Source organism: Egretta garzetta, unplaced genomic scaffold (genome assembly GCF_000687185.1).
Source record: "Egretta garzetta isolate BGI_Z169 unplaced genomic scaffold, ASM68718v1 scaffold712, whole genome shotgun sequence".
NCBI lineage: Eukaryota > Metazoa > Chordata > Aves > Pelecaniformes > Ardeidae > Egretta > Egretta garzetta.
Window position 1 is genome coordinate 430,278 of NW_009258883.1, and position 25,390 is coordinate 455,667.

The following is a 25,390-nucleotide window of genomic DNA, read 5'->3' on the forward strand; positions in this document are numbered from 1 at the left end:
CTCGGCAGAGCTGCTTTCCAGCAGGTCAGCCCCCAGCCTGTACTGGTGCATGGGGTTCGACCTCCCCAGGTGCAGCACTCGGCCCTTGCCCGTGTTGAATTTCATCAGGTTCCTCCGCCCAACTCTCCAGCCTGTCCAGGTCCCGCTGAATGGCAGCTCAGCCTTCTGGTGTATCAGCCACTCCTCCCAGCTTGGAGTGCTGGAGCACTGTGGCTGGTTCTGGGCTCCCCAGTTCACCAGACAACTGTTGGAGAGAGTCCAGCGGAGGGCTACAAAGATCATTAGGGGACCGAAGCATCTCTTACGAAGAAAGGCTGAGAACTGGGTCTGTTCAGCCTGGAGGAGACTGAGAGGGGATCTTATAAATGCTTACAAATATCTTAGGGGTGGGTGTCACGAGGACAGAGCCAGACTCTTTGCAATGGTGCCCAGCGACAGGACAAGGGGCAATGGGCACAAACTGAAACATAAGAGGTTTCAGTTGAATGTGAGGAAAAACTTCTTTACTCTGAGGGTGACGGAGCACTGGAACAGGCTGCCCAGGGGGGTTGTGGAGTCTCCTTCCCTGGAGATACTCAAAACCTGCCTGGAGGCAATCCTGTGCAACCTGCTCTGGGTGAGCCTGCTTTATTTAGCAGGGGGGTTGGACTGCATGATCTCCAGTGGCCCTTACAAACCCCAACCGTTCTGTGATTCTGCATCCTTCATTACTTTTTTATTATTCATGTATGATGCATTGTATTTTGCTGGCAACTTCACTGCTATGGCTGGAACCCTTAGCGTAGGAACTGTGGAAGTAGGTCACAGACTGCAGTAGAGCAATTCACAAACAGTATGGCTATCTTCTGACTTCTGGCCAGAATGTCATTTTCTGCTCCTGTATCAGTGACTACTAGGATCCACAGGCATAAACTGGATGATTAGAACTACAGTTCAGTCAGAGACAAGTTGCAAACTTTAACTATTGCTAATTGAATGAATTCTGTGCAGTAGGAAGTAAAGGCAGAATGTGATAAGGAAGTACTGTCGCAGAGAGAAATAAAATCACTATTACAAACCAGACTGAGCATCACTAATAATCAGTCATGGTGCTGAGTATTTTATTTAAAAAAAAATAATCCCAGCTATGCATAATTTGTGATACCTGAAGTAGCTGAGCCAGTCTTGTTTCCTTCTGTAGTACTACAATTACACTGAAAACCAAAAAAACCCAGTGACCATCTGTTTCATAAAAAGAAAAAAAAGCCAGTAGCAAGAAGTTCTTAGCAGATTTAAAAGGAAAATACTGAAAAAAGGTTGACTTCACTTCTGAATATGTAACTCTCATTCAAAAGCAAAGCACATGCAAAGCAGCGCCTCTCGCAGCCTAGCCTGAAGTGTGATTTTCAAATACTAAACATTTTCACTCAATCAGACTGGGTTTGTCAAGTGTAGCAAGTATCATGCATACTTTTTCTGCCATGTGAAACTTGGTCACGTTCTCAAATGTGAATGTGAGGTACGTTTCTTTTCAGAACCAGTGCTAAAGAAGTTTGCTTCACTTCTCCCCCAAAGTTTGCTTTCCATGCTTCTGTACCTTCACTGGCTGACCACTATGCTGCAAAGATGATAAATCTTTTTAGAGCTGTTTATCTGCAAGATATTGTTCAGAAACTTGTAGATGAGAAACACTTTTACGCAGTGCACTTGAAATTTGTAAATGCTAAAATTCAGATGAAATAGTCTTTAAACCTCTCAAGACTTATCTCTACCACACACAGAACTATTGGCAGTTACACGCAGGCAGACGAGCAGCCAATGGCAATTATGACAGTGCAAAATGTGCTGCTTTCTTTTGCTCTCACATCTCATTCCGCCTTTCCAAATTTATTAGATTCCTGGGATTTAAGACAAGTAGGAAAGATTGTTAGTGTTTAATGCAAAGATCATCCCGTGTTCCTTACGCAGTGGGACAGAGTTAAAACCAATTTCTTTACTGGAGTACAGTTAAAGCTCTTACAAAGCTTCGTCTGTACAGAGACCACGAACTTCTCTACTACTGTGAACAAAAGTCTCCCTTTATGATTTTTCAGTGTTTCTGGTGGAGGACAAAGCTCATTTTGCAAACCTTGATCTGAATTGCTTCATATATACACAATTCCTAGTTCCCAGCACTTTTGTACAGGATCACCTGGCATATTTCTTATCTACGTGCAAGACCTCTTGTCTCCACAAGCTGACCAGAGTATACATCTGGAGTCTGGCAGCTGCTTTACAGAAAAATGACACACTACAAGAGATGCAGACACTACTACTTTACTGTGATTCACATATGAATCCTTGTTCATTGGGACTTTAAGTTTTGAGTAAATATGTTCTCCACAAGACATGTGCTTGTAAAGTCATAAGGAAGTCTGACTGTATTTGGATTAAAGGTTTTGTATGAAAAATATGCTCCATGTTAAGAGAATGTGTGTGTGAAAATAATCTAATTTAATTTTCACTTTTCTAGTTTCTGGATTATAGTCTAGAGACTTTGAAATGCTAACATAGCTCTTATGACCATACTGTCCTTTGACAAATGTTATTTTTCCAATGAATATTAAAAGATAATATTCTCTGCAACTGTGTAAGGAGAAAAAAAAAAGAAAGAAAAAAAAAGAAAAAAAAAGGCGTGTTAGGTGAAGGTAAAATACAAGAAAGACCAAAAAAACTTTTTCTTAAGCAAAAAGACAAGGTAGTGAAATTTTACCAAAGGAAACAAAGCTAGTTAAATTTTATTTTCCAAAACTCCAACCTAAATAAGTATGTTAAATAAACATCCAGAAAACAGTCAGTGCTCACTCTATTAGCAGATGCACAAGTTATTTAACCAAACAAATAACAGTGAAATATTAACAGAATTATTTACATGCGTATTTACAACGTGTTCATTACAGTAGCTAACTCTTGGGAAGTATTTCCATTTGGTTTTGGTAAGGGGTTCTACTCAGTCTAACCAGTAACAGGTAACAGCAAACAGTACAACTGAGTTTGGCAACAATAATGGAGTATCCTGGGAAAACTAACATGATTATATGGGGTCAAAAAAGAGCAGCTGGCTTCAGAATGTTAACATTTATGAAATATATGAATTTACTCCAACTACAAAATTAAATCAAACTACAAAAAATTACAAGAATGGAGAAAGTTATACGGGTTGCCAGAAGGTTAGACATGTTAGCTACATTAATTAAAAAAAAAAAAAGAAAAAAGGAAATTGAGCACTGCAGATACTCTTGAGAAACATGGGTTAAAACATAACTACATTCATACAGTCTTGAAGAACACAACAAATTACAGGATAGTTTTTTGCTTGTAAAAGTTGAAAATAAGCTTATCTGAACCAAAGATCTTGAAAGCACCCAACTTCCAAAATACTCTTTGCTTTTTCACATATCAATGTATAACGTTTATTCTGGAAAGAAAAGTGCAGACCTTACCCATACGGGTTTTGGAAGAGGAAGAAAAAGGAAATAAAACAACACCTCTCCTGCCCCTAACAAAACCTTCACAAACCATTTCTTATTATTGTGATCTACAGAAAAAATAATCTGTATTTGGATCATAGTCTCCTTAGCAAAAAAAAAATAAAAAAAAAAAATTGAATACCAGGTATCTTGTATATGCTAGAAAGGATGAGTAAATCCCAAAATATAGTAGAAGCAGGCAAGCAATTCAATTTAGATCAAGTTATTCTTCCCCCTTCTCCCTCAAGGGAAATTTTATGGGACAATTCTCCATTAAATTTTAATTTCAATTATGATAATTTTAAAATCATTTTTATTGCAGCCAAAACATTGTTCATATACCTGTACATAAAATAAACTATGATATATACACAACGTTTTAAGTTACAGGGCGTAAGTTTACAATTTTTGGCAGATTCTATTAAAATGGAAATTGTATAACTTTAGTACTTGGAGAAACTCAAGTTCCTTATTTTGGTACAAATGTTTTGTGTCCCCCTGTATTCTAGCCATACTTAAACTGGCTTAATAAACTAATATTAGTGCGTAACATCTCACTGTTTTCTCTTATGTTCTGATTCTAGACAGAATTTCTCATATGCTTCTTCAATTTCTGGATCCATCTCGTCATCAATGTCATCAAAATACCTTAAAAAAAAAAAATATCACCGAAGATGTTAAGTTTACATACAGATTTTCAGGAACATTTATGTAGATGTCAAGAATAAAACAGAGCTTTAAAAGCAGCAGTTAACTGACATTTTCCTAAAAGGTGATGAAGAGGAAAAAAGTCATTGGTACTAGGAAAACAAATGAACAGAAACCTCAAAGCAGCACAGATATCTACAAATAGCTACAGTGTTTGACACCATTTTAGATCCTCTTCTGCTGTCCTCAGTTTAAAAGACAGAAATAGTTCCCAAGATGATAGAAAATGTAATAATGCAATCCAGGCTCCCCAAAATTTAGTAATACATCTGTACTGATCTATTTGCAAAAAACATAACTAGCGTAAATTTTGGCTGGTTAATATCCTAGTTCAAATACTGCACAGACTGTCTTGGTTGTGCACTAGTCACAGAATGTATTTATACAGAAAACCTGCATTCCTGTTTGTGATACATGAAAGAAGGCAACCTTAATTCACCTCCCTATTGCATCTGCATTATACTACCTTCTACTATATGGTAACCAGTCTTTTGGAAAAGATCTGTCTTATTTAGGTCACAGAAAAGACTGGATCCCATTAATGACAGTAAGTATCGCACAGAGTGGAGACTACCATAGAGTTATAAAATAAAGCTGGGAAGTTGTGGGCATCAGTTCAGCTTTCTTTCTCTCCACAGTTATTGGGAAGTAACTTGAGTGTTCCTTATTTTCTCTAGGTCCAACTGGAGTGTTCATCACCATGAACTAGGCCGTTGAGTTGCAGCTTGAACATGATAGTGCATATAATTCCAAACAGCCTTAAAAAAAGTCAGCAGCTATGGACTCAAAAAGTGTGCATTAGCTTCACGTGCTCAGTTTATCATCTTTTGTGCCTTAGTTCCAAACAAGGGAACAAGCACATCTCATCTGAACAGAGGCCAAAATTGGTATGCTTCACACAAAACAACAATTATGTGCCACAGAAACTTATAAGGACAGGTTTTTTTCTTCAACATTGTGCACTGAAGAAGTCTATATATTTATTTTATTTGTTCCTTCTTTCTTGTAGAAGTGTAAACCTGAAAAGGGTCTCAATACAGAACCCTTCTCCTGGGTGTCAGTCACGAGAAACAGCTGACTGAAGATCAGCACGTATTTGTCTAAGCTTTTCTTAAGCCTTCAACAAAGAAGGTTCCACAGTCACCTTCCATGAAGGTTGGCTCACAGTCTTCCATATCACTCTTTGGATTTGCTGTGTTTCTTAACTGCTGCCTGTCTCCATTTTGCATTTAATTTGTTCTTCTATACACAGAGGTTCACATGGGTCTTTTTTCCCCCTCCCTATAAGCTTGTTGATTTCTGAGGACGTGTCTAATTTATCTTACAGGGTTCTTGCCACTCCCCTCAGCTAGGCACTAGCTAAGAGTTTTCTAATTTACTAACAAAAATATCGATCCAGGGGAGCGCTCTTACACATATAAACACAACACTGAAAATGTTGTTGGGTATCAAATCATTATGTGAAAGTCCTCCTTCAACCAGGTGAGTACAAAGCTCAGAGCAACTTATTTTAGACCTTATTTCTTTTACCGGTTTGCTATTAAATTCTCATAAACTGGTGTCAGAAAGTCAGACTGCATTCCCAGCTAATGCTTCCACCTTTGCCATTAGGTTGCTTTTCTTGTTCTACAGGAATACTGAATAGCCATTTAATTGAGGCAATACTACTTATCCTGAAGAGAGAAACTTAACCTCCGCCCTTTTCAAAGTCTCTGAAAATTTTGTAATCATCTTACATGTGTATGCGCATCAGTTAAATGAATTCAAATTGCCTCACTACCAACACTTGAAGGTCTGATGCTTCATTTTGCATGCAAATTTATTTTTTTTTAAATGCAGAAGAGTATGTTTGTACATGTGCATAAACATCTGAAATTTAATTACCCTACTCAGATGGATAAATATAAAATTTGTTTCCAACTTGTGTGATTACAAACAGACTTATGTCCAAACAAATACATAACTTCCATGGTAGAGCTAAATAATAATTATATTATTTAGTTTCATTTTTGTCAAGATTGGATTCCTAAGTCTGCAGTAAAAATAACTAGTATTAAAAACCCCCCTATCACTCAAAAAGAAAACATACGGATCTCCAGATCCTGATAGATCTGTTCCATTTTCTTCATAATCTGGAAACAAATCCTCTCTTTCAAGCAGTTCTTGGTATTTTTCTTGGTAATCTGGCAAAGTAAAAAAGAGACTGAGTAATACGTAAGACTAGTCCTCTAAATAAACATACATCTATACAGTTTGAAAATAGCCTATTTAATGAAAGTATAAATGGCATGAAACGTATTACAGAAAAAACTCCTGCTACAGTGTTTTCCTAGGACATCAATCAACCTCCAAGAATAATACCTATCTTCCCAGAGAACTGTAGAGGTAGTCAACAGATGTCTTTACCTCAAACGATGTCATGCCATATTGTGCTCAGATTATAGAAAAAAAGAAACCAAGGAAGAAACAAACCCTTTTGCTACTAACAGACAAACAAAAGAAGACTTGAAGATTTCTGGCTTCCTGGAAAGGCTCGAGTGCTGAGGACTATGGCACAAATTCTTCTGAACTATATGAACTCAATTACATATTCTCCATTTCAAACACATACCTTCTTTTAATGCAGAATAAGGCATGTGTTACACGACACCAGGAACTGAGACATAATTTTGTCTCTGAAGTTGTACGAGTTTAGACGTTTGTAGAACAACTTCATGTACTTCAACAGGACATAAACTTAATTACAACCTTTTAAAGAGGATTGAGAAGACAGGTATACTAAGCTTGTGACATACCTGGATCTGCTGCAGTGAAAGGAACACCATCAGATGTGTAAAACGTTGGCTCATTCTAAGAATAAAGTTATACGAAAAGTTACACGCAGAGAGACAGATGTTTTCAGCAGTGTGATTGTCTATGAATCACATTAAATTAAGGAACTGAAGTGTCTGTACATTCTTACCATAAAATAGTTTGGGTCATTTTCAGGGGTAGCTTCTGTATGCGGAGAAGTTCCATGAACTCTACCCCAGTTACTTGATCGCAGTTCTACTAGTTTCAGAAGCATATGCTTCACATCTCTGAAATAAAGAACAGCACTACGAAAGTTAGAATGTTTCGTGCTAAGCAAGAAACTTGCCTTCTCACATCTTGCAAATACAGATAGTTAAATCCTGACACACACACCCCCCGCCAAAGCTCTAAAAAGCATAAAAGTTGGTCCAGTTTGCAGATAATTTTGAGTTATCTTTTTTCCCCCCTGCAAGTCTGTGTGATTTATATGTCAATTATGAGATACTCTCTCCAATTCCTCTGTGGTAAAGTAAGGAGCCCACATGAAACAGAAACTGCTAGTTTTTTATTCACACTGAAACTTTGCAGTCAACAGTGAGAAGTTGTATCTCCAATATATGAGATACCACCACCCATTTTATCCCTAAAAAAAGAAATTGCTTTCTTCTTTTAAGCAAGTCCACAGAGAAGAGTCCTATTAAGGAATAAATAAATGAATAAAATCTTCAGATGTGTATTAAAATAAGTTTGTGCTTCATTTATCTTTGAAGCCTTGGCTTGCACTATCAATTTTCTCTGGTTCCTAAAGGAAGATTTTCCTCATCCTCCCTGTGGGCAGCTCAATTACAACCCACAGATGCTGTGAGCTACCTGTTGGCCTCTCTCTGTATGGTAAGAGACCATGTCACAGTGTCTGAACCTTCTATAGGTTTTTAGTAAGTTTTCAAGCAGCTGAGGATGAAGTACAACAGAATTGGATAGCCTCATGCACACAGTTGATTGCAAATTGAGAAGCAGAACACATTAGCCGATTGCTCATTTTTTTCCAGACTGTAGGAAGCCCGTTCCAAAAAGTTATGCTCTCCAGAAAAGAAAACAAAACAAAACAAAAAAAAACAACACAAAGCACATTCCATTTTGCCTTTACAGTTACAGTGGTTTGTATATAGTTAATGCTGTTACTTAATACTGTTTGTATGTATTTAATACTGTTACATTCAGATTTAGAAGTAGAAACTACAATATATCGCCACTATTGTCTCTTTGTATATACACTTCCTCTAAAAGCCTAAAGCACTTACAGAAAATTTCAAGACCTAAAAGGTTAAAAAAAAAATAAATCCAAGTGGAACATGCATCTCTATTAAAAGACAAAATACAAAAACAAAAACCACAATAAACCCCTAGACCCCCTCAATTAAAAAATACTTGGGTTATGGGAAGTCACCCAAATATCACCTTACTTTTCATAAATAAAAATTTTTAATGTAATGTTTTGGGCATGTTCACTATTGTGGAAGATTTTTAAGATGTTCTGTTCAATACAAAACCAAAACACTGCACATAAATTTATTTTTCTCACCTGCTACAGTTTGCATCCAACACAACATTTTCAATTCGCTGAATCACTTCCTCCATATCATTCTTTCCTTTTTCTTTCCAGGCATCTTCTAAAACTGAGCCTGTCAACTAAACACAAGGGATTGATTTTTTTTTTTTAAATTACAGAACTTTAATAAACTGTCAACAGAAGAGATTCTGTAACATATCAAAACATTTAGATGGATTCTGTGACTACCTGAGGGCTGAAGCTCCCCATTGCCTACATCTTTTTGCTAAACAGATTAACAGACCTTGTAAATAGTTTATTTTAGACTACAGACAATATGGTAGCTCCATGTCCAATGTTTATGTTACCTAGAAGTTCACAGCCTCTTCTCTCCTTTCAGTCTTGAAATATGATTTTGAAACACCTTTCCAATGACATTTGTCAGATCTTACTTGGTTTAAATACATGCTATAAAAAAGACCTTATTTTTGCAGATATTGCCACCAGCTTACCTGATAATAACAAATACTTAATAAACTTTAGAAACATTTCAGTCCACTTAGCTAGCATCATATGTGCCAGAGAATTTCATCTGCGTATATATAAGAGGAGCCAAGAATTATCTGACCAAGCCAGCCTGAATTTTAGTACATAATCTGTGAGGCTGAAGCTACTTTAGAAGCAGACAATCTAGAACTGCTGTGGATGAAAGCCTTTTATGTTAAGAATAGGTATTTAATTGCCCAATAATTGAACAGTAAGAATTAAATCAGAAAAAAATTGTTTGCCACTATGATCGAAGTGCAATTTCTGACCTACTCAGCATAAATATTACATGATCCGAAATGCCTGGAATGGCACCTGATGATGCAAAGGAATAAAATACAAAGATAAAAGCAAGCATCTTAGCACTTGTTTGATATTCCATTTTATACTGTGATCCTACCTCGATCCTAGATAATTAGGTAATAGCACCAAGAAGGTTAATTAAACATATTACAAAGCAAACAGGTGAAAAACCTCTGTCACTATATTAAATGGAAAAGACAACAGGAGACATTATTCCTTCAGTAGTGAAACCAGGGTTTCATGAGGTAGCCCAATCTAGCTACCTATATACTATAAGACATCAGAAGACACTTGCATTCAAAAAAAAACCAACCAAACCCCACTTCAATTCTGTAACACCTTATAGATTTAGCAATGTGTCAGAAATAATTTAGATCACTGCTTTTTATTTTAGAATGGATGCTATAAAGTCACATAAACATTCCAAGAATATCCACAGAAAGAGTGAGACCTCCATCTTCTTTGGAGAACGATGATATAAAACAGCAGCACTGGAGAGCTTCCTGAGTTGTGTACTGCCTTTTTGAAAAGTCCTTCAGTGGGCCTTGCCTCTCAGAAGCACTGCCAACATGAGGACTGACCACAGGAGTGAATGTGCTCGTTAAACACAACCTCACACTTGCTATAAAGCAGCTTGCTTAAACATGCAAACTTCAAATAAAGGTTTAAATCGAAGACGTAAAGCCTATCTTTCCTATTCCCTATTTACCACATCAAAAGAAGCTGCCAGAACTGGAATTCAAAATAGAACAGTCTGAAAGACAGTGGAGGGGGAGGAAGGTGGAAGAATGAAGAAAAACACCCCAACCAACCACAAAAGAACAGAAACAAAACTCTAGAAGAATACTGTTTAGCTTTTAACCTTCATTCCTAAAATAAATTGTTTTCCCAGCTATGAGTATAACCATGGTTAGTGAAGATAAAAGTTTCTCCCTGCAGAGAGACTAACAATTTTTTTTAAGAAAAAGTAAAACTTAAGAGCAAAGAGGTTTGTTTTTGTCATGAAAGAGAAATATATGTTTCTACCACAGTAGCAGTGATGCAGACAATACAATATGAAATAATTTATATAAAGAATCTTTTGCTGCAAAAAGTGGTAGACCCTAACTGATGAGTGTCCTTAAGAAGCGAGAGCATGCCCAAAGACCCACAACTCATTCAAGTTGGTTACAGCTGTCTCGCACACCAGAAGCAGCATAAGGAGACCTGAAGGCACTGCTTACTCCTTTGCGCCTTGGCTTCAGTTCTGTTGCTCGTCTGTACACAAACGGCCTCGCATTTTACTTTTAGAGCAGTAGGTTACTTTTTTGTTGGCTTAATTTCATAATGGTACTAAGGAAACAAAAAAGTACAGCTTACTCTGCTAATGATGTAATGCATAAAACCCAATAAAAAATTCCTCATTTGCAGTTTCCCCCACTGCTCCCAATGGTAGGAATGTTAAAAAACTTGATTTTTTTCTTTTAAAACTACTGTCTCACCTTCAGCAGTTTCACTGCACATATCAAATTGCTGTCCACAGGATTAGAGAAGAGTGCATTTAGTAATTCCCGAAGGCCTTCCTGAAGAATTTCTGCTCGCATTACCTGTCCCTTTGTTCCTTTAATCTGCAAAATAGATATAAAAATACATTTAAAAGACTTAAGTTTTAGAAATTACTTTAGTCACATTTTCCCTCTTGATTGCTGTACGATTTGGTTTGTGATCAGCATAGTTGAGCTCTTTAGTTGGAAGAACATGCCAAATACTCTAACTATTTTAGAACACACTTTGAGTAATATCCTTACAATTCTGACATAACAATGCATGTCTAGCATTTTGTTTCTTTGCTAATAAATTTCTAAGAAAAGCTACCAAAATGACTGGAATACGGTCCACAAAATCAAAAATTTCCCAAATCGCATGCTCTTTCCTGTACTACATTATGTGTTCTCTACAGCTATAGTGGCTTACTTCTAGAAGGCACTCCTTATGTATTTAAAAAATTACAGAAAATGGTTTTAAAATAAATGATACTCCATAGAATTGGACAAATCCTGCTCCCCCAAACCCTTTGCAAATCTTTCTTTTTACTTCTAGCAAGCGAAAAGCTGATTTCAGGGCCCACTTAGAAAGAGTCAGAGAATTGTTTTCTTTTCTCATGCCAGCAGAACATTTTTATATTGTCTGCTTAAATCAAACCACTGAAATAATCCAGTAAAAAATGTATTTTTAAGTACACCACAGCTGTTAGTAAACTTACTGAACTCACAGGTATAAGAGCCAAAGAAGCTTTACATGCACATAAACTTTTTTGTACATATCAGAGTTTAAAAACAAAACAAAACAATCTAAATACACGATTTCATACTTCATGCATAAGACTCAGCCTTCAGAAGAATTATCTTTAAAGATGTGCATTTTGCATAATTGCTCATTTTGAGGATTTCTACATCATCTTCAAGGGTTTGATAATAGCTCCTGTTAGTGGCTGAATACTGAATTACACGGGTTATTGTTCCAGACCTACTTCTGCTAGGTTGTAACATTTCCTACATTGCTTAAGTGTAGTCATCTGGGGGTTTTGCAAGTCAGAAGAAAACACCAAAAGCTTCATTCTGAAGGTGATTTATGCTTGGTTCTTTTTATGAATTCTTACTGTTTTGTATTTTTTTTTCTTAATCTTTATACACTTCTATTCTAATGATCTTGTCCTTTTTTGTTTATCTGTTCCAAGGTTCCTTTACTTTATTCCCCTCTCCCTTTAGAAAGACACCTCATATTATATTCCATTTCAGTGTTTACCTAAACACAACAAAAAATTAATGAAGAACCACCTGACATGCAACTTTCTTCTTACCTCTAGGTTAAGGTAAAGTTCAGCTAAGAACAGCACGAAGGCATGAAATTGTTTTCGAGTAGTCTCATCTCCTTTGGTAGCTTCATCTCTGTTTTCATACTCTGTTCGACACCTGTAAACATTAAAACAAAATCCTATAATCTGTAGGCGTCCAAACATATGTAACGTGCTACTTATTTAACAGAATGCTAAGAACTTATGACCTGCATTAAAACACTTAGATGCTGAATGCTGGGAAGTATGATTTGTGAAGGAAATGAGATGACTTCACAAAGACACTGTGGATTTGTGTCCTGATTATGTTTTCAAGCACTGAGATATCTGAGACAGCAGATGGAACAGACCAAATTACAACATGTAGAAATAAAAAGACAGTTACACAGTTTATGTGTTAGAATACCGGTCCAGGAAGTTCAACACAGGCAGCCAAACGTCCACAGAAATAAAGTAGATATACCCTGAAAGACATTTTCCCCCTTACAGGGTGCTGCCCACATTGTCTTAGGTGCCTTTACACTTATTTGATAAATCCTTTATCTCACCATTTAAAGTAACAGTGATGCGTAATTCCTGACACTGAGCTGAGTGGCATGGTTGATACTCCAGAGGGAAGGTATGCCATGCAGAGGGACCTGGACAGGCTGGAGAGGTAGGCCCATGCCAACCTCATGGGGTTCAACAAGGTCAAGTGCAAGGTCCTGCACCTGGGTTAGGGCAATGCCAAACATGGATATAGGCTGGCTGATGAGTGGATTGAGTACAGTGCTGCGGAGAAGGACTTGGGGTATTGGGGGATGAAAAACTGAGTATCAGCTGACAATGAGTGCTTGCAGCCCAGAAAGCAAATCATCCAAAGCTGCATCAAAAGCAGCGTGGCCAGCAGGTCGAGGGAGCTGACTCCGCCCCTCTACTCCACTCTGGTGAGACCCCCCTGCAGTGCTGCGTGCAGCTCTAGGACCCCCAGCATAGGAAAGACATGGAGCTACTTGAGTGGGTCCAGAAGAAGCCACAAAAATGATCATGCCCCTCCTATGAGGAAAGGCTGAGAGAGTTGGGGTGATTCAGCTCGGAGAAGAGAAGGCTCCAGGAAGACCTTATTGAGGCCTTCCCATACTTAAAGGGGGCCTACAGGAAAGATGGAAAGGGACCCTGTATCAGGAAGTCTAGTGACAAGACAAGGGGTAACTGTTTTAAACTGAAAGAGGGTAGATTTAGATTAGATACAAGGAAGAAATTATTTACTGTGGGGGTGGTGAGACACTGGAACAGGTTGCCCAGAGAAGCTGTGGCTGTCCCCTCCATGGTAATGCTCAAGGTCAGGCTGGATGGGGCTTTGAGCAGCCTGGTCTAGCACAAGATGTCCCTGCCCATGGCAGGGGGAGTTGGAACTCAAGAATCTTTAAGGTCCCTTCCAACCCAAACCATTCTGAGTCTATGATTCTATAATATAGATATAAACATGAACACAGAGGATTAAGACAACATGGCAGTGAGGTAATTTTTCTAGTATTCAGCAACTGTGCCAAAAACATACAAGTTTACATAGCAGCACAAAAACAGAATTAAAAAATATTTGAGATAAAAGGCAAGCCAGGCGACTTGTAATGTGTTCTCAGTGGCTACGTAATGGATTAAGAAACACTGGAGAAACTGAAAAAAATATGGAGCTGAAATATAAAATTTAAGGTAGAAACTTGGGCTGAGAAACAAAAGAGGAGCTCTCTGTGGTCATATTATTAGGTCGTTTATCTTCCCCCTCCCCCAGCTTTATCCACATTAGCAATAAAACATAAGGAACTTTAAATACATGGCTTCAGGGTGCTAAAATGAATGTTATCTATTGGGTTGGCTTTAAAAACCAGGAACCAGACAATCCAACATTAACAGAGATTTCCTTCATGCTCAAGTAACAAACATAGTTAAAAACCCCAGAAGACAAAAGTGGTAATTTTGAAGGCAAAAAGGCTGATCTGCTTTGGGACAAGGGGAAAAAAAAAATTATTTTCAGCTTCTCCGTAAGGCACCCCACCAATAAAAGATCATCAGAGCACTGATATTGAAGTTTTGCTTTTGCTCCTAAACAGGTGGACTAGTGAAATTTCTAAAGGAAGCAAGTCTGAAGCTTAGAAAGCAGAAGTCCTTAAAGAAAAAAAGGCTAATTTCTGTAGAATTCTTAAGTATCAAAGTGTACTACTACTTCAAATGTCATGCAATAAGATTTAAAAGGAACTACATCCTTTTAAAAAATATTGCATTTTTGTCAACTATGAAGTCTAATAATTATTAAACCATAAGCCTCCAGAACTCTGTAGCAACTGAAAATTGAAGAAATCTATCCTTATGGATTTTATGCTAGATATAAAGTCAGTTAGCCAATCAATGAATAAACCCTACACAGCAACTCCAGCCAGAAAAGTAATTAAAGAAAAAAACACAATGAAAGAAGTCCTGGCAAGAGTAAAAGGACAAGGACAGTATGTATATGTGCATTTGGTATACTTTTAAAGTTCACTAGCTTTCAAATTTACCCTGTAATTTAGGATCAAAGATACTTCGTTCAAAAAAAAAAATAAAACTCCAAATGGAGTCCAATAATCATGATTTAAAATATTAAAGTAGTTAAAAATACATGTATTTGATATCCAGTATGTACCTGCCTGTGCTTTAATAATCGTCAATCTAAACTTCTATTTTAAATATATACCTCTTTGCACAGGAGTTACATACAAAATAGGAAGACCTGTAACCTGAGAAAGCAACAGGCTTAAAATGACATGCTGATACTGACCTTTGAAGTAACAACTGTCGGAAGTTCCCACTTTGTGGACTAATGGTTAGATGGTGAGATAGATAGTTACACAACCGTGCTCCCATGTAGGAAAAATTTGGAACAGATGTGGCCTTCCAAAATAAAAGGGGAAAAGTAAAGTAAGTTATTTGTAAACTCATGATTAGGCTGTCAAGAAATACCTTTAAAAGCTTTTTTGAAAACTGTGTTTAACAACAGTTGATTAGACAACTGAGGAGCGGAAGATTAATAATCACTGTTTGTCAGTTAATTTTGCTATCTCATCAACATTTTGCCATATGCATATAAGCACTTAAAAGTTCATTATACTGTGAATTGCTGGCTTTAAGAAAACAACCACCATTATGCCATGTGTCCTCAACTCTACTTCTCCGTTGTGACCTATGACCAAAGAGCGTCTGAAAGGCACTTACAAACTGTTTATACAAAAAAATCAACAGTTGACATTAAGACACTTTTTCAAGGATACACACTCTCTCAAGGAGCAATGAGTACACTAAAACAAAATAAAAATTAAAAAATTGCCTTCATTCAGTCTAAGAGCTACTTATGCCAGAATCTATTTTTGGCAATAGTGAATGCCCAGGGAAAAAGTACAAGAACATGGCAAGTAGAGATAAATACTTTCTCCCATACATGCTCCAGCAATCTGCAGAATAGCAAACTCCTGATTCAGAGGTTAAAACTATCATTCCAGTTAATACCTCTTGATGGGTCCTTTTTTCTAAAAAAAAGTCCTGTTACTGTTGAATATTTACACTTTTGTCATCCAAAACCAGGTGGTAGCAACAAAATGCCACAACCTAAGTTATATACCGTCTGAATAATATTTTGTTTTAAATCTGATATTTCAAAATTTCAAGAGGTGGAAAAAAGTAATTGGGAATTCAATAGTGTCTACATTCAACCTCTCATAGAACTTAATGCAGAACATCTCCTTATTTTGGCAATTTATTACTGTTCACACTTGTTTTGAACTCTCTTCTAACAACACTTGAATTCAAGATTATTTCTCAGGTACAGCTTCAGTGAAAAGAGGTTCTGGTGTAAATAATTCCATCAGCTCTGCCAAAAAAACCCGAGGGATACTAAGAGTTCATCATACTTCTCCTATGGCTTTATCATCTTTGAATATTTGTTTTACATCTTGATCATCTATCAAGTGCTACAGATGCGCTTGCAGGCTTCTTCTAAGATGTTTAAAAAAAGCATCTTGCCTTTAGCATGTCAATGCATTACAGCTACTTACTCAGTGTAACTGTACTATGTGCATAAAGTCGCTGGAAAAAACTAAAATGTCTTTGGAAAATACAAGTTTAAATAATTGAGGTAGTCAAATAGAATTTAGTTACCAGTAAAAGGCACATGAAACAGCTAACGAGCTCTTTGGTGCTTTGGTTCAATTAGTTGCTTGGCCTAGAAGAGGTGCCCACTTTTTTATAAGGCAAAATACATCACTTAAATTACACTTCACTTTCCTAACAAAAAAAACCAAATAAGAAACACCCCCCCCAAACCCCCAATCCAAACACACACAAATTCTTCAAACCTCAACTGTCTTTTTTAAGCATTATTTTTCTAATTAGTTGGTCTGTATTTGAGGTTGTATAAAATACTGAAACAATTAAATTTTAGGTTTTATGACATGGCATAGCACATAGAGACCAAAAATCCCCACCTTACATCATCTTAATAAGCAATCATTACAGTTCAGTATCATCTGCCCTGAATTATTGTTGCTGGTAATCCCCGTTTAACTCAGGCTCAAAAAAGTAACAATCTAAACATGAAGGCTAATCTACCAATACGTTATCTTGAGAAATTTTAGTTGCTGCAACAGGAACAATACACTGTATTAACTATACAACAGCCAAGATTCTTAAGCTATGAAGTCAGTGTTCAACTTCTGGAAAACAAGAGAACTGGCACTTCACCATGCCCAGAGACATAAACGGATTAGGAAGAACAGGGGGAAGTATATAATTAATCCTTACAGACAGGCTAAGATACCTGACATGCAGATGAAGGGAAGACTGTACAGGACTTGGGTTTCCTTCATTTTAGTCTTTTTCCTTCACAAACCTAGCATCTATAAATCTGCTCAGTTGGGTTAAATTATCAGTGAAGCAGATGCTTACAAACACACTTCAGCTATTTTAATTGTTTTGTGATAAGCCAGGAAACACAAATACTTGAGCCTCTGCTCAAGACAGAAGAATAATAAGCATAGCTGACTTACACTTGAACACGATCTTATCCTGACATACAATAAAACTAAAATCAGATGCTTTTGGATACTAGCATAGCTTTCTTGTGCTACGTTTTATTTTTCATAGTTTCAGACTGATAATACTCAGTGTTTTTCAGCTGAAGAAAGTGCAGCGCAGACAAGCCTAACACTTGTTTTTAAGCAGGGGTAGAGAGAAAGAGGCAACATTAAAGACTTATAATAAATAAGAGTAAATGTATTTAACATATATGAAGTTAAAAATGGGATAAATTACTCTTTTTTTCTTCCAATAAAGTTATATGGAATACGTTCATTTTTTTTAACTATCCTCTGTGCGTTTAGACAAAGGATGGGAAAATGATGCTGCCAAACATAGCACAGGTAACCTTAATGTCTTAACTAAACTGTTTTGAATTAAATGTGCATCAATTCTGTATGATAATAAGAAACTTGAGACTCTCCACTTATGTACAATGACCAACCAGTCATGCAGCTTCTACATACTCCAGATTAAAATATTGTGCAAGTGTCTGCACTTAAAAGGTGAATAAAGAGTTTGCATCCTTGAAGGTAGAATTCGAAAGCAACCAACCCAGTAAAGTGAGAGACACCCAATAGCAAGCACAAGCATGACTTCACTCTCTGCAGCAAGCCTGAAAGACAAGTAACAGCAGCTCATTTGCTAAACAACACAGATTAAGCTGTTCTTTCCAATGGCTCCCCCAATTACTACAGGGTTCAGCTCAAGGTCTCTGTCCTCATTTCCATGGCCATCAATGGGACTGGACCTAGTTACCATTAGATGAGCTTTCCTTTCTTCCAATTATGCTGTTCTGAAGTAGGTATATTCCAAACGAAGAAGAAAGCCTGTCAATAAAGGAGCATTTCCCAAAGGGTGATGTGTACATCATAGGTATAAATTTAATTTTTTAAAATACCAAGACATTAAAAGTACTTAAGTATTAAGAATTTTTTTGCAGGACAGAATAAAAAGGTACAACTCAGACATTGCCTAAGAGTTTCTTCAATCCCTACTATTTAAATACAGCAATATAACTCCCTTTAATTAAGTGCTGTAATTTTGGCTCTGGTATGTGACCCAGGAGATCCAAATACACAACAAAAGAAACAGAATAAACTAGGGAAATTTATCAACCATCTAGGTATCCCACACTTGAGCTATCATTTCAATGTATTGAGCAAAATCTTTCCCCATATGTTTCAGGCTAAAAAGAAAAATTCAAACCATTAAAATACTACATAGATACAATTACATTACAAATAATGCAGGTATGCATATCTCGGTATACTAGGTAGCAGCGGCATAATATCCACATTATAAGACAGAATACACAGGCTACCTGCTGATAGATGAGTTCAACGAGTTCTTGTAAAGCTTCATCTGCAGTGACCCAGCCATTCAGTGTTTCAGCAAACTGCTCTATTTCCGTTTCAAAACAACCTGGTTGCTCGGTGAGGTGATTTAGGAAGTCTTGTACATATTCTGCCAAAGTCAGATAGCCATCATATCTATCTTCAAAGGAAGAATCCTACAGCAGTGAAAGAATATACCAACTATTTAGAAGGAACCTAAAGAAGTTGTACTTACTATCTCTAGAAGTAACCATATAGCCCTTAATCTTGAGTCTCTGCATACTTAATAGTGATCTTTATTACACAGTTCACTTCCACATTTTAAAAGACCATAGACCTCAATACATCAGAAAGCTCCAGTAGTGCTATCATCTTAAGAACTAGGTACCATATTTTTATAGAGATTAGGGTCTCCCATCAAAACACATCAAAAGATGGATTAAAAAGAAACCAAGCTGTTTGCCAAGTTGGGTGCAAGATTAACTAACAAACCAATAAGTAAGTATATCTGTTAAGAATAAAACTACCAAACTGAGGCTCAACACCCATTCCTGATGCACACACACACTGTGCTGCAGATATATGAAGGAAAAACAATTGAAAATTTGAAACTAAGTATTTTGGGCTTACATAGAGTGTATAGTTCTCCAAAATATGCAGAAGGGGAGAAATTAAATACAATAAATACAGAGTTGTGTTCCCATGTAGGAAGTATAGCCAGGAAAACTGATCTTTTAAAGTCAGCAAATTTGCATCTCTTGGCAATGGATGGAAGATTACAAGGCATGAAATGAAACTATTCAAAGAATACCACATTAATTTGCAGCTACTGAGGTTAGAAACCAGACAGTAAACACACCTGGTCCCTAAAGAAAGGATGAGCTAGCACAATACCAGTTTATTGATGTTTATGCTCCTGCTGATGGAACAGAAAGCTGCTAACTTTGTCCATTCAGAAATGAATCTATGTAACAGCATCTAATGTCATTACTGTTCTGGATAATTATAATGCTAATATGTGAGGGAAATAGCAAAGGAAGCAGCATACTTTGTGATGTTACTAGTAATAACCCAGTACCAATAATTCACTTTATCACTCTACACATAAGATTGCAAAAAGCATCTCATATAGATTTCAGAAGCACAAGCAGGAGCCTGAAGAGGAACTGCTAAAGAAACTACTTTAATTAGTGACTCAGGACATAAGGATAACATACAGAATATCAGAATTCTCAACTGGTCTACTATTTATCAAGAAAAAAGGTTTAAAATATATCTACTGTAATGAAAATTTGAGCTAAAAATGATAAAACACTTTATGTAGTGGACATAAATATATTGATAAGGTTTACAATTATATTCTCCCTCCCTTAATGAGGGGAGATCGTTTACTTTCTGTCTTCAAAATGCTTCAGTCTCTCCTCTGCTGTGAAACAACATGAATCTGTGAAAGATTTTTATCTGGATATGAACCATGGAGAAAGAGATACACATTGCTGAAAATCAAGTGCTAACATTAATTTCATGACCTGTGAAGAATGTGGGGGAAAAAAACTGATTTTCCAAAATTCTTCCAAGACCCATGTCATAAGGATATACAACTTAAGCTAATGTGGGACACATCAACATAAAAACTGGAAGGATTTCCTATGATGTTTGATTAAGTAGAATATTTGCCCAGTGAATAATAAAGACAAAGTTATTAATGTTGCCCATCAGAAATAGGAAAAAAATATGGGTTTACAGAAATGGTGGCAAATTGTTACTACTCATAAGGATTAAGCCTTCAACAACCTGATCTGAGTTGATTGTGCTTTGAGTTGGGGATTGGAGCAGAGAAACTTCAGAGGTCCTTTCCAACCTAAAATGTTCTACAATTTGTAGAATTTGGAGCTTATAAAGCCAAAGAATATTCTATTTTTCTAAAGGAAGGAAACTTTTACTAGGCAATTTCAGATAGCCCAGGAAGAGTTCGGTACAAACTTAAACTATTTTGTTCCACAGAACTGTGACAGTATTGTGCAACAACTGCAGTTTAATCACATACAGCTGAACTAGCATCTCTTACCAACCTGTTTGAAAACTCTCCAGTCAGGTTGCAGGGAATGCAAATGCTGTAGCTAGTAAAAGCAGCTGCTCTTTCTGACAGCCATCAGGCTGCTATGAGATCCTCATTCAGCATACCTTCCTCTCATACTCACCTAATAAGAATTCAATCTTGGAGGAGAATGTCCTTGTTTTGGAAGTGCCCCCAATACCACTTGGTATACTGGTGTCCCTGTATTCATACCCCTCTTCTCATTTTGTAATTGAGAGGCTAAACACAGAGCCTTAACTCTGTACCATGTTCATCTACCTGTACTAAATATGCAACCCCAAGGCAGTCTAGGTTTTAGCAACTATGCCAGAGAACAGAACAAATGGGAGAGAAAAATGCATAATTCAAACACTAATATAAAGTTGTACATTGCTAAATTATTAACACTTGATACTTTAAAAACTAATTAAATTTATCCCAGTAACTTCTAGACGTAAACCACTTGCATTTCTCACTGACAGATTTTAAGACTTAACAGAGGAGACAACACCACATGCTGTATCAACTAAAGGAAAACAAAGCAAATCCCTCTTCATTATTTTTAAACAGCAGTTGGCTAACAGGAGGCTATAAGTTTACACATTCATTACAATTTATGATTCAAAGCCATGAAAGTCAACTAGAAATCTTCCATTAATTTCCATGATTTCTCAGTCACGCCAAACACTGTTTAATCCTTCTCCTTTATATTTGATAGGATAGGGTGGGTTAGGATGGGATCCTGGATTATTCACAACAAAAGAGTTACCAATTTAAAGACTATAGATTTGCCTCTCTTCTGTTAAGAGTCAGTTCATGAGTTTAAAGACCTAACTATGAAAAGACTAAATCATAGGTATAGATAGGTACTAGAACTCCTCTGATTTACATAAAGACAAAAACCAGAAAGTCTTCTATAGAAAAGATCCATGAGCCAAATCTGCTCTTGGGCTCTGTTTCTGTACATGTGCTAATCACCAGTTTCCTACACCTGGTAAGCATTCACAATATTTCCACCTGGGAACTCAGGTTACTAGTAATTTATCATTGATTTGATTTCTCTTCAGATTTAGGAACAAACTTTTTTCCCCTTCAGATTACATGTATTAACAAGTTTACAATAAAGTTATTGAAAACTTAATTATAATTACTATTGTATATACAAAATCACCTATCCATGCTGTATGAGGTTAAGTGGCACCCTCATACTTGGCAAAACATATAAAACCAACACTGAGGCTGCTCAGCCTCCTTTTGGAAATTAACTGAAGGCAAAACAAAACAAAACAAAAGCAGGGGGGAAGGATTCCACCTAAGACAATACACTCCTAAAACTATGAAGTGAGAACATTATTATGCCCTTCTGATGGAGTGACAGCCGTATTATTATCATATGCCTGTGCCAGAGAACAAGTCTGACATTTCCTACCGGCAATCCAAACCTTAATCTAGTCACCAGTTCTACTGCAGACATCCATGACTTCCAATGGGGTGGGCAGCTGTATGGAAGGAGAGAATTCCATGGAGGTCTTTCTTCCCCAAAGTGCCGATACAGTTCTTCTGAAAATTCTAGTATGCCTTATATGCTGTATTCCTTAAACTGTCTTCATGGGTAACTGATACTAACTAATCTAATAATCAAATGTTATATGGACACACATAGTAATTACAATAATGTACAATCAAACAAGAAATCAACACTTTATTTCTAAAACAATAAATGCTTAATAGGAAAACCACTGTGTATTTTGTAAGAGAAATAAGAGCTTTCAGATCTAAAAATTCCATGCAACATTACAACTAAAAGCTCAAAAGTTTTCAGTTAGAAAAACAGAAGTTTCTCAAAACTTTGTTTTGATAAAAATTTTAAAACTCATTGTCAAAATCTGTGCAATAGTAAAGTGCTAAATTTCTAATTTTTATTGCAAGTGAGCCCAGTTTATGAAATTAATTCAGTCATGAAAGTAAAAAAAACCACCACTATTCTATGGCTAGTATATTCTGATTAGATTAAGGTCCCTGCAACATACTTCCAAATAAATGCTCTAGGTTTTGCTAGCATTTTAAGAGGTATTTTTATTAATAGATGAGTCACATCTACAGCATATTGCTACAACATAGCAACCAGGAACTCCCACATACTTGTGTGTTTTTGCATAACAGCTGAAAAGCAACATTGCTGGCCTCAAAACTTTGTAATTACAAAGTATGCACTATGTATGCTATTCCAAACGGTGGTCTTTTCAGTCTTGAAACTTAAATCCTTTATTTATAGAAGACATGTAACATGTACTGGGGCAAAGTAATAATTTTTCCCCCTATATTATCCACTCGCTGAAGCATGTTTGTATTGGCATTTTTTTAACAGTTGTATATTGGCTATGGGCTTGTATCATCCAGGACAGTAATTCTATTCAGTAAGCTGGCAAAGCTGGTAACAGTAACATAACATCAATTTTACTGGTGAGGAAGACTTCAAAACACCGTATTTAGCATTCCAATTAAGTATTTTTCTGTAAGTTATTCAAAATCTATTTGTTTCAGTTTAATTGGTTTTTATCACTTAGTTGTATTTGTGATGTACTAGTTCCCGCCTGTTTATATATAGTACCAGAGTTTGCCTGCTTGCAGAATGAGAGTTTATTTCAAAAATTCACACATATCTTCCCTGGAGTAGAATTACTGAAGCAGTAACATGGAAGACAGTGGAGTAGAAAATAACAAGCACCAACTTTTATTACATGGCACATCTACAATATTGATCTGAGATCACCCTTAGTCTGCCTGCAAATATATTTCTTATTAGGTATGCAGGTAGGTCACTGCTAGAAATGAGCCTAACCCCACTTTTTTGCCCTTTGGTGATACAATACCACTGAAGGAATTAAAAGACATGTGATGGTACACTGAGTTAGGCAGTCATGGCCAATCATACCTATGGCACAGTAAATTTAGAAAATGTAAAGCCTGTGCTTAGAAAAGCTAAAGTTCAACCTTTCTCCCACACCTGCTTCAAAAACCTGTGAAATCTGCGTAAAAAAAGCTAAGCCTTTACTTTAAATGCAGTGTAGATATAACTACAACAGAAGCAGTCGACAAAAAGACAGCTTACTCTGATGCTGGGTGTAATCAATGCTTGGTGTAATCAACAAGGAATGTGGTTATCTGCAGCAAGCTTTAGCAAAATACCCCACGCTAACGGCTCTCATGTACACGATAATATTCACCCATTATCGCTTAACATTCTGACTATGACCCTGGAGGTTATAATCAGAATTTTTGGAATTTCTTCAGCAAATGCAGCATTCATGTTATGTGATATGCAAGATCTCAAGAAAACTGTTAATTTGAATATAAATAAATTGGTATATACTAAGAAGAGAAGATAAACACTCACTGTGAAGGTCTGATTGAAGTTCTGGTTGTATCCTGGCGGATAAAACTCAGGTGCTTTAACAGACAACTTTGATGTTACCACAGGAGCCACAGCCACCTGAGGTTCACCCATTTCTGGTCCAGAATCAGGAACTGAAACTTTCTCTTGTGATCCAGGTGGAATTCCAGTCTGTTGCAGGTGTTCTGAAAAGTTTTTGTTAACAGCTTTTCTTAGAAATTGCTAAACTAATATGCATTCACACGGAGTACGCACAGAATACATAACTGTTTGGACTTCAAATATACTTTTGCTATAAATACACTTTCAAGTTTACTTCAAATATATTGTTTTGTTGTTTTTCTTAAATGTGGATAAAGTTTTCACTTTAGCAAACTCTGGATGTCGTTCTACATGACAAACAGTAAACACAATATTCATCTGAAGGCGACAAAAAAAAGGAGAAGAAAAAAAAAGAAGTCTGCTCTCTCATGAAAATGTGTTCTAAAAGAGCTAGCCTGAGAAACTAGTAAATCTGCTTATGGTATGATTGCTCATCTTGAGGGTTTTTCATAGATTTCAGATACAAATGCAAAACTTCGAAGGTCAATAAACAGAAGACATCACTAGTTTTTAACAACACTAATTTTTAACACACACTTACTTAAAAGACACTTAGCTATCATTGTTCTTGTACACTATTTGCCAAAAAAATCCAATGAAAATGTTTTCGAAGCCGTATTTTCCTCATTTTCCAAATGTATCTTTACAGATTAGCTCCTAAGTTTGTTGACAGAACCAGATACCTACCTGAAAAAGCTACCCAACTAAACCGCTTTGTGTTACTGTTGGGTTGGGTTTATTTTTTGGCAAACCTTTAGGCTGGAGTTCTTCAATAAGGGGAAGGCTGGAACCATCTGTGGTCAGATTAACAGATGGCTAAAACGCACACGCAGATGTGAGGGCACAGGAAGGGGGGAGGCAGACAGAGGGGTGTTGTGAGCAGCTAAAACGCAACATCGCACCTTTACCTGGGCACAGGCCCATAACCGAGAAACACGACCACTCTTCTGAAGAAAGGCACAGGTGCCCCTACGGGGCTCACCTCCGTGCAGTGCCGAGAGGAGCCTCGCAGGTGCCCGGGGTGCGTGGAGCGCTGGCCCTCAGGCCGCGGCGACCTCTCTGCCCCTAGGTGCGGGGGTGCAAAAAGGGACGCGTCCCCGGGGCCAGGCCGGAGGGAGGTGGGGAGAAGCCCCACGGCTCCAGTCTCCGCGGGGATCGGAGGGCGGGGGGGGGCGGCG

General features: G+C 37.0%; 1 protein-coding gene across 3 annotated transcripts in view; it reads right to left on the bottom strand.

Annotated features, from left to right (window-relative positions):
- Window positions 1-2,732: 2,732 nt before the first annotated feature.
- PAIP1 (poly(A) binding protein interacting protein 1) overlaps window positions 2,733-25,390 on the bottom strand; it is a 26,266-nt gene continuing 3,608 nt past the window's right edge. For all 3 annotated transcript variants that reach the window (XM_009633865.2, XM_035889488.1, XM_035889487.1), the window contains exons 3-12: window positions 24,114-24,295; window positions 18,627-18,815; window positions 15,015-15,127; window positions 12,227-12,338; window positions 10,869-10,994; window positions 8,572-8,678; window positions 7,159-7,276; window positions 6,992-7,046; window positions 6,286-6,379; window positions 2,733-4,136 (exon numbers count right to left, since the gene is read on the bottom strand). In XM_009633865.2, the coding sequence (XP_009632160.1) occupies window positions 4,043-4,136; window positions 6,286-6,379; window positions 6,992-7,046; window positions 7,159-7,276; window positions 8,572-8,678; window positions 10,869-10,994; window positions 12,227-12,338; window positions 15,015-15,127; window positions 18,627-18,815; window positions 24,114-24,295 (1,190 nt within the window). In that variant the 3' untranslated portion in view covers window positions 2,733-4,042. The remainder of the gene's footprint in view (window positions 4,137-6,285; window positions 6,380-6,991; window positions 7,047-7,158; window positions 7,277-8,571; window positions 8,679-10,868; window positions 10,995-12,226; window positions 12,339-15,014; window positions 15,128-18,626; window positions 18,816-24,113; window positions 24,296-25,390) is intronic.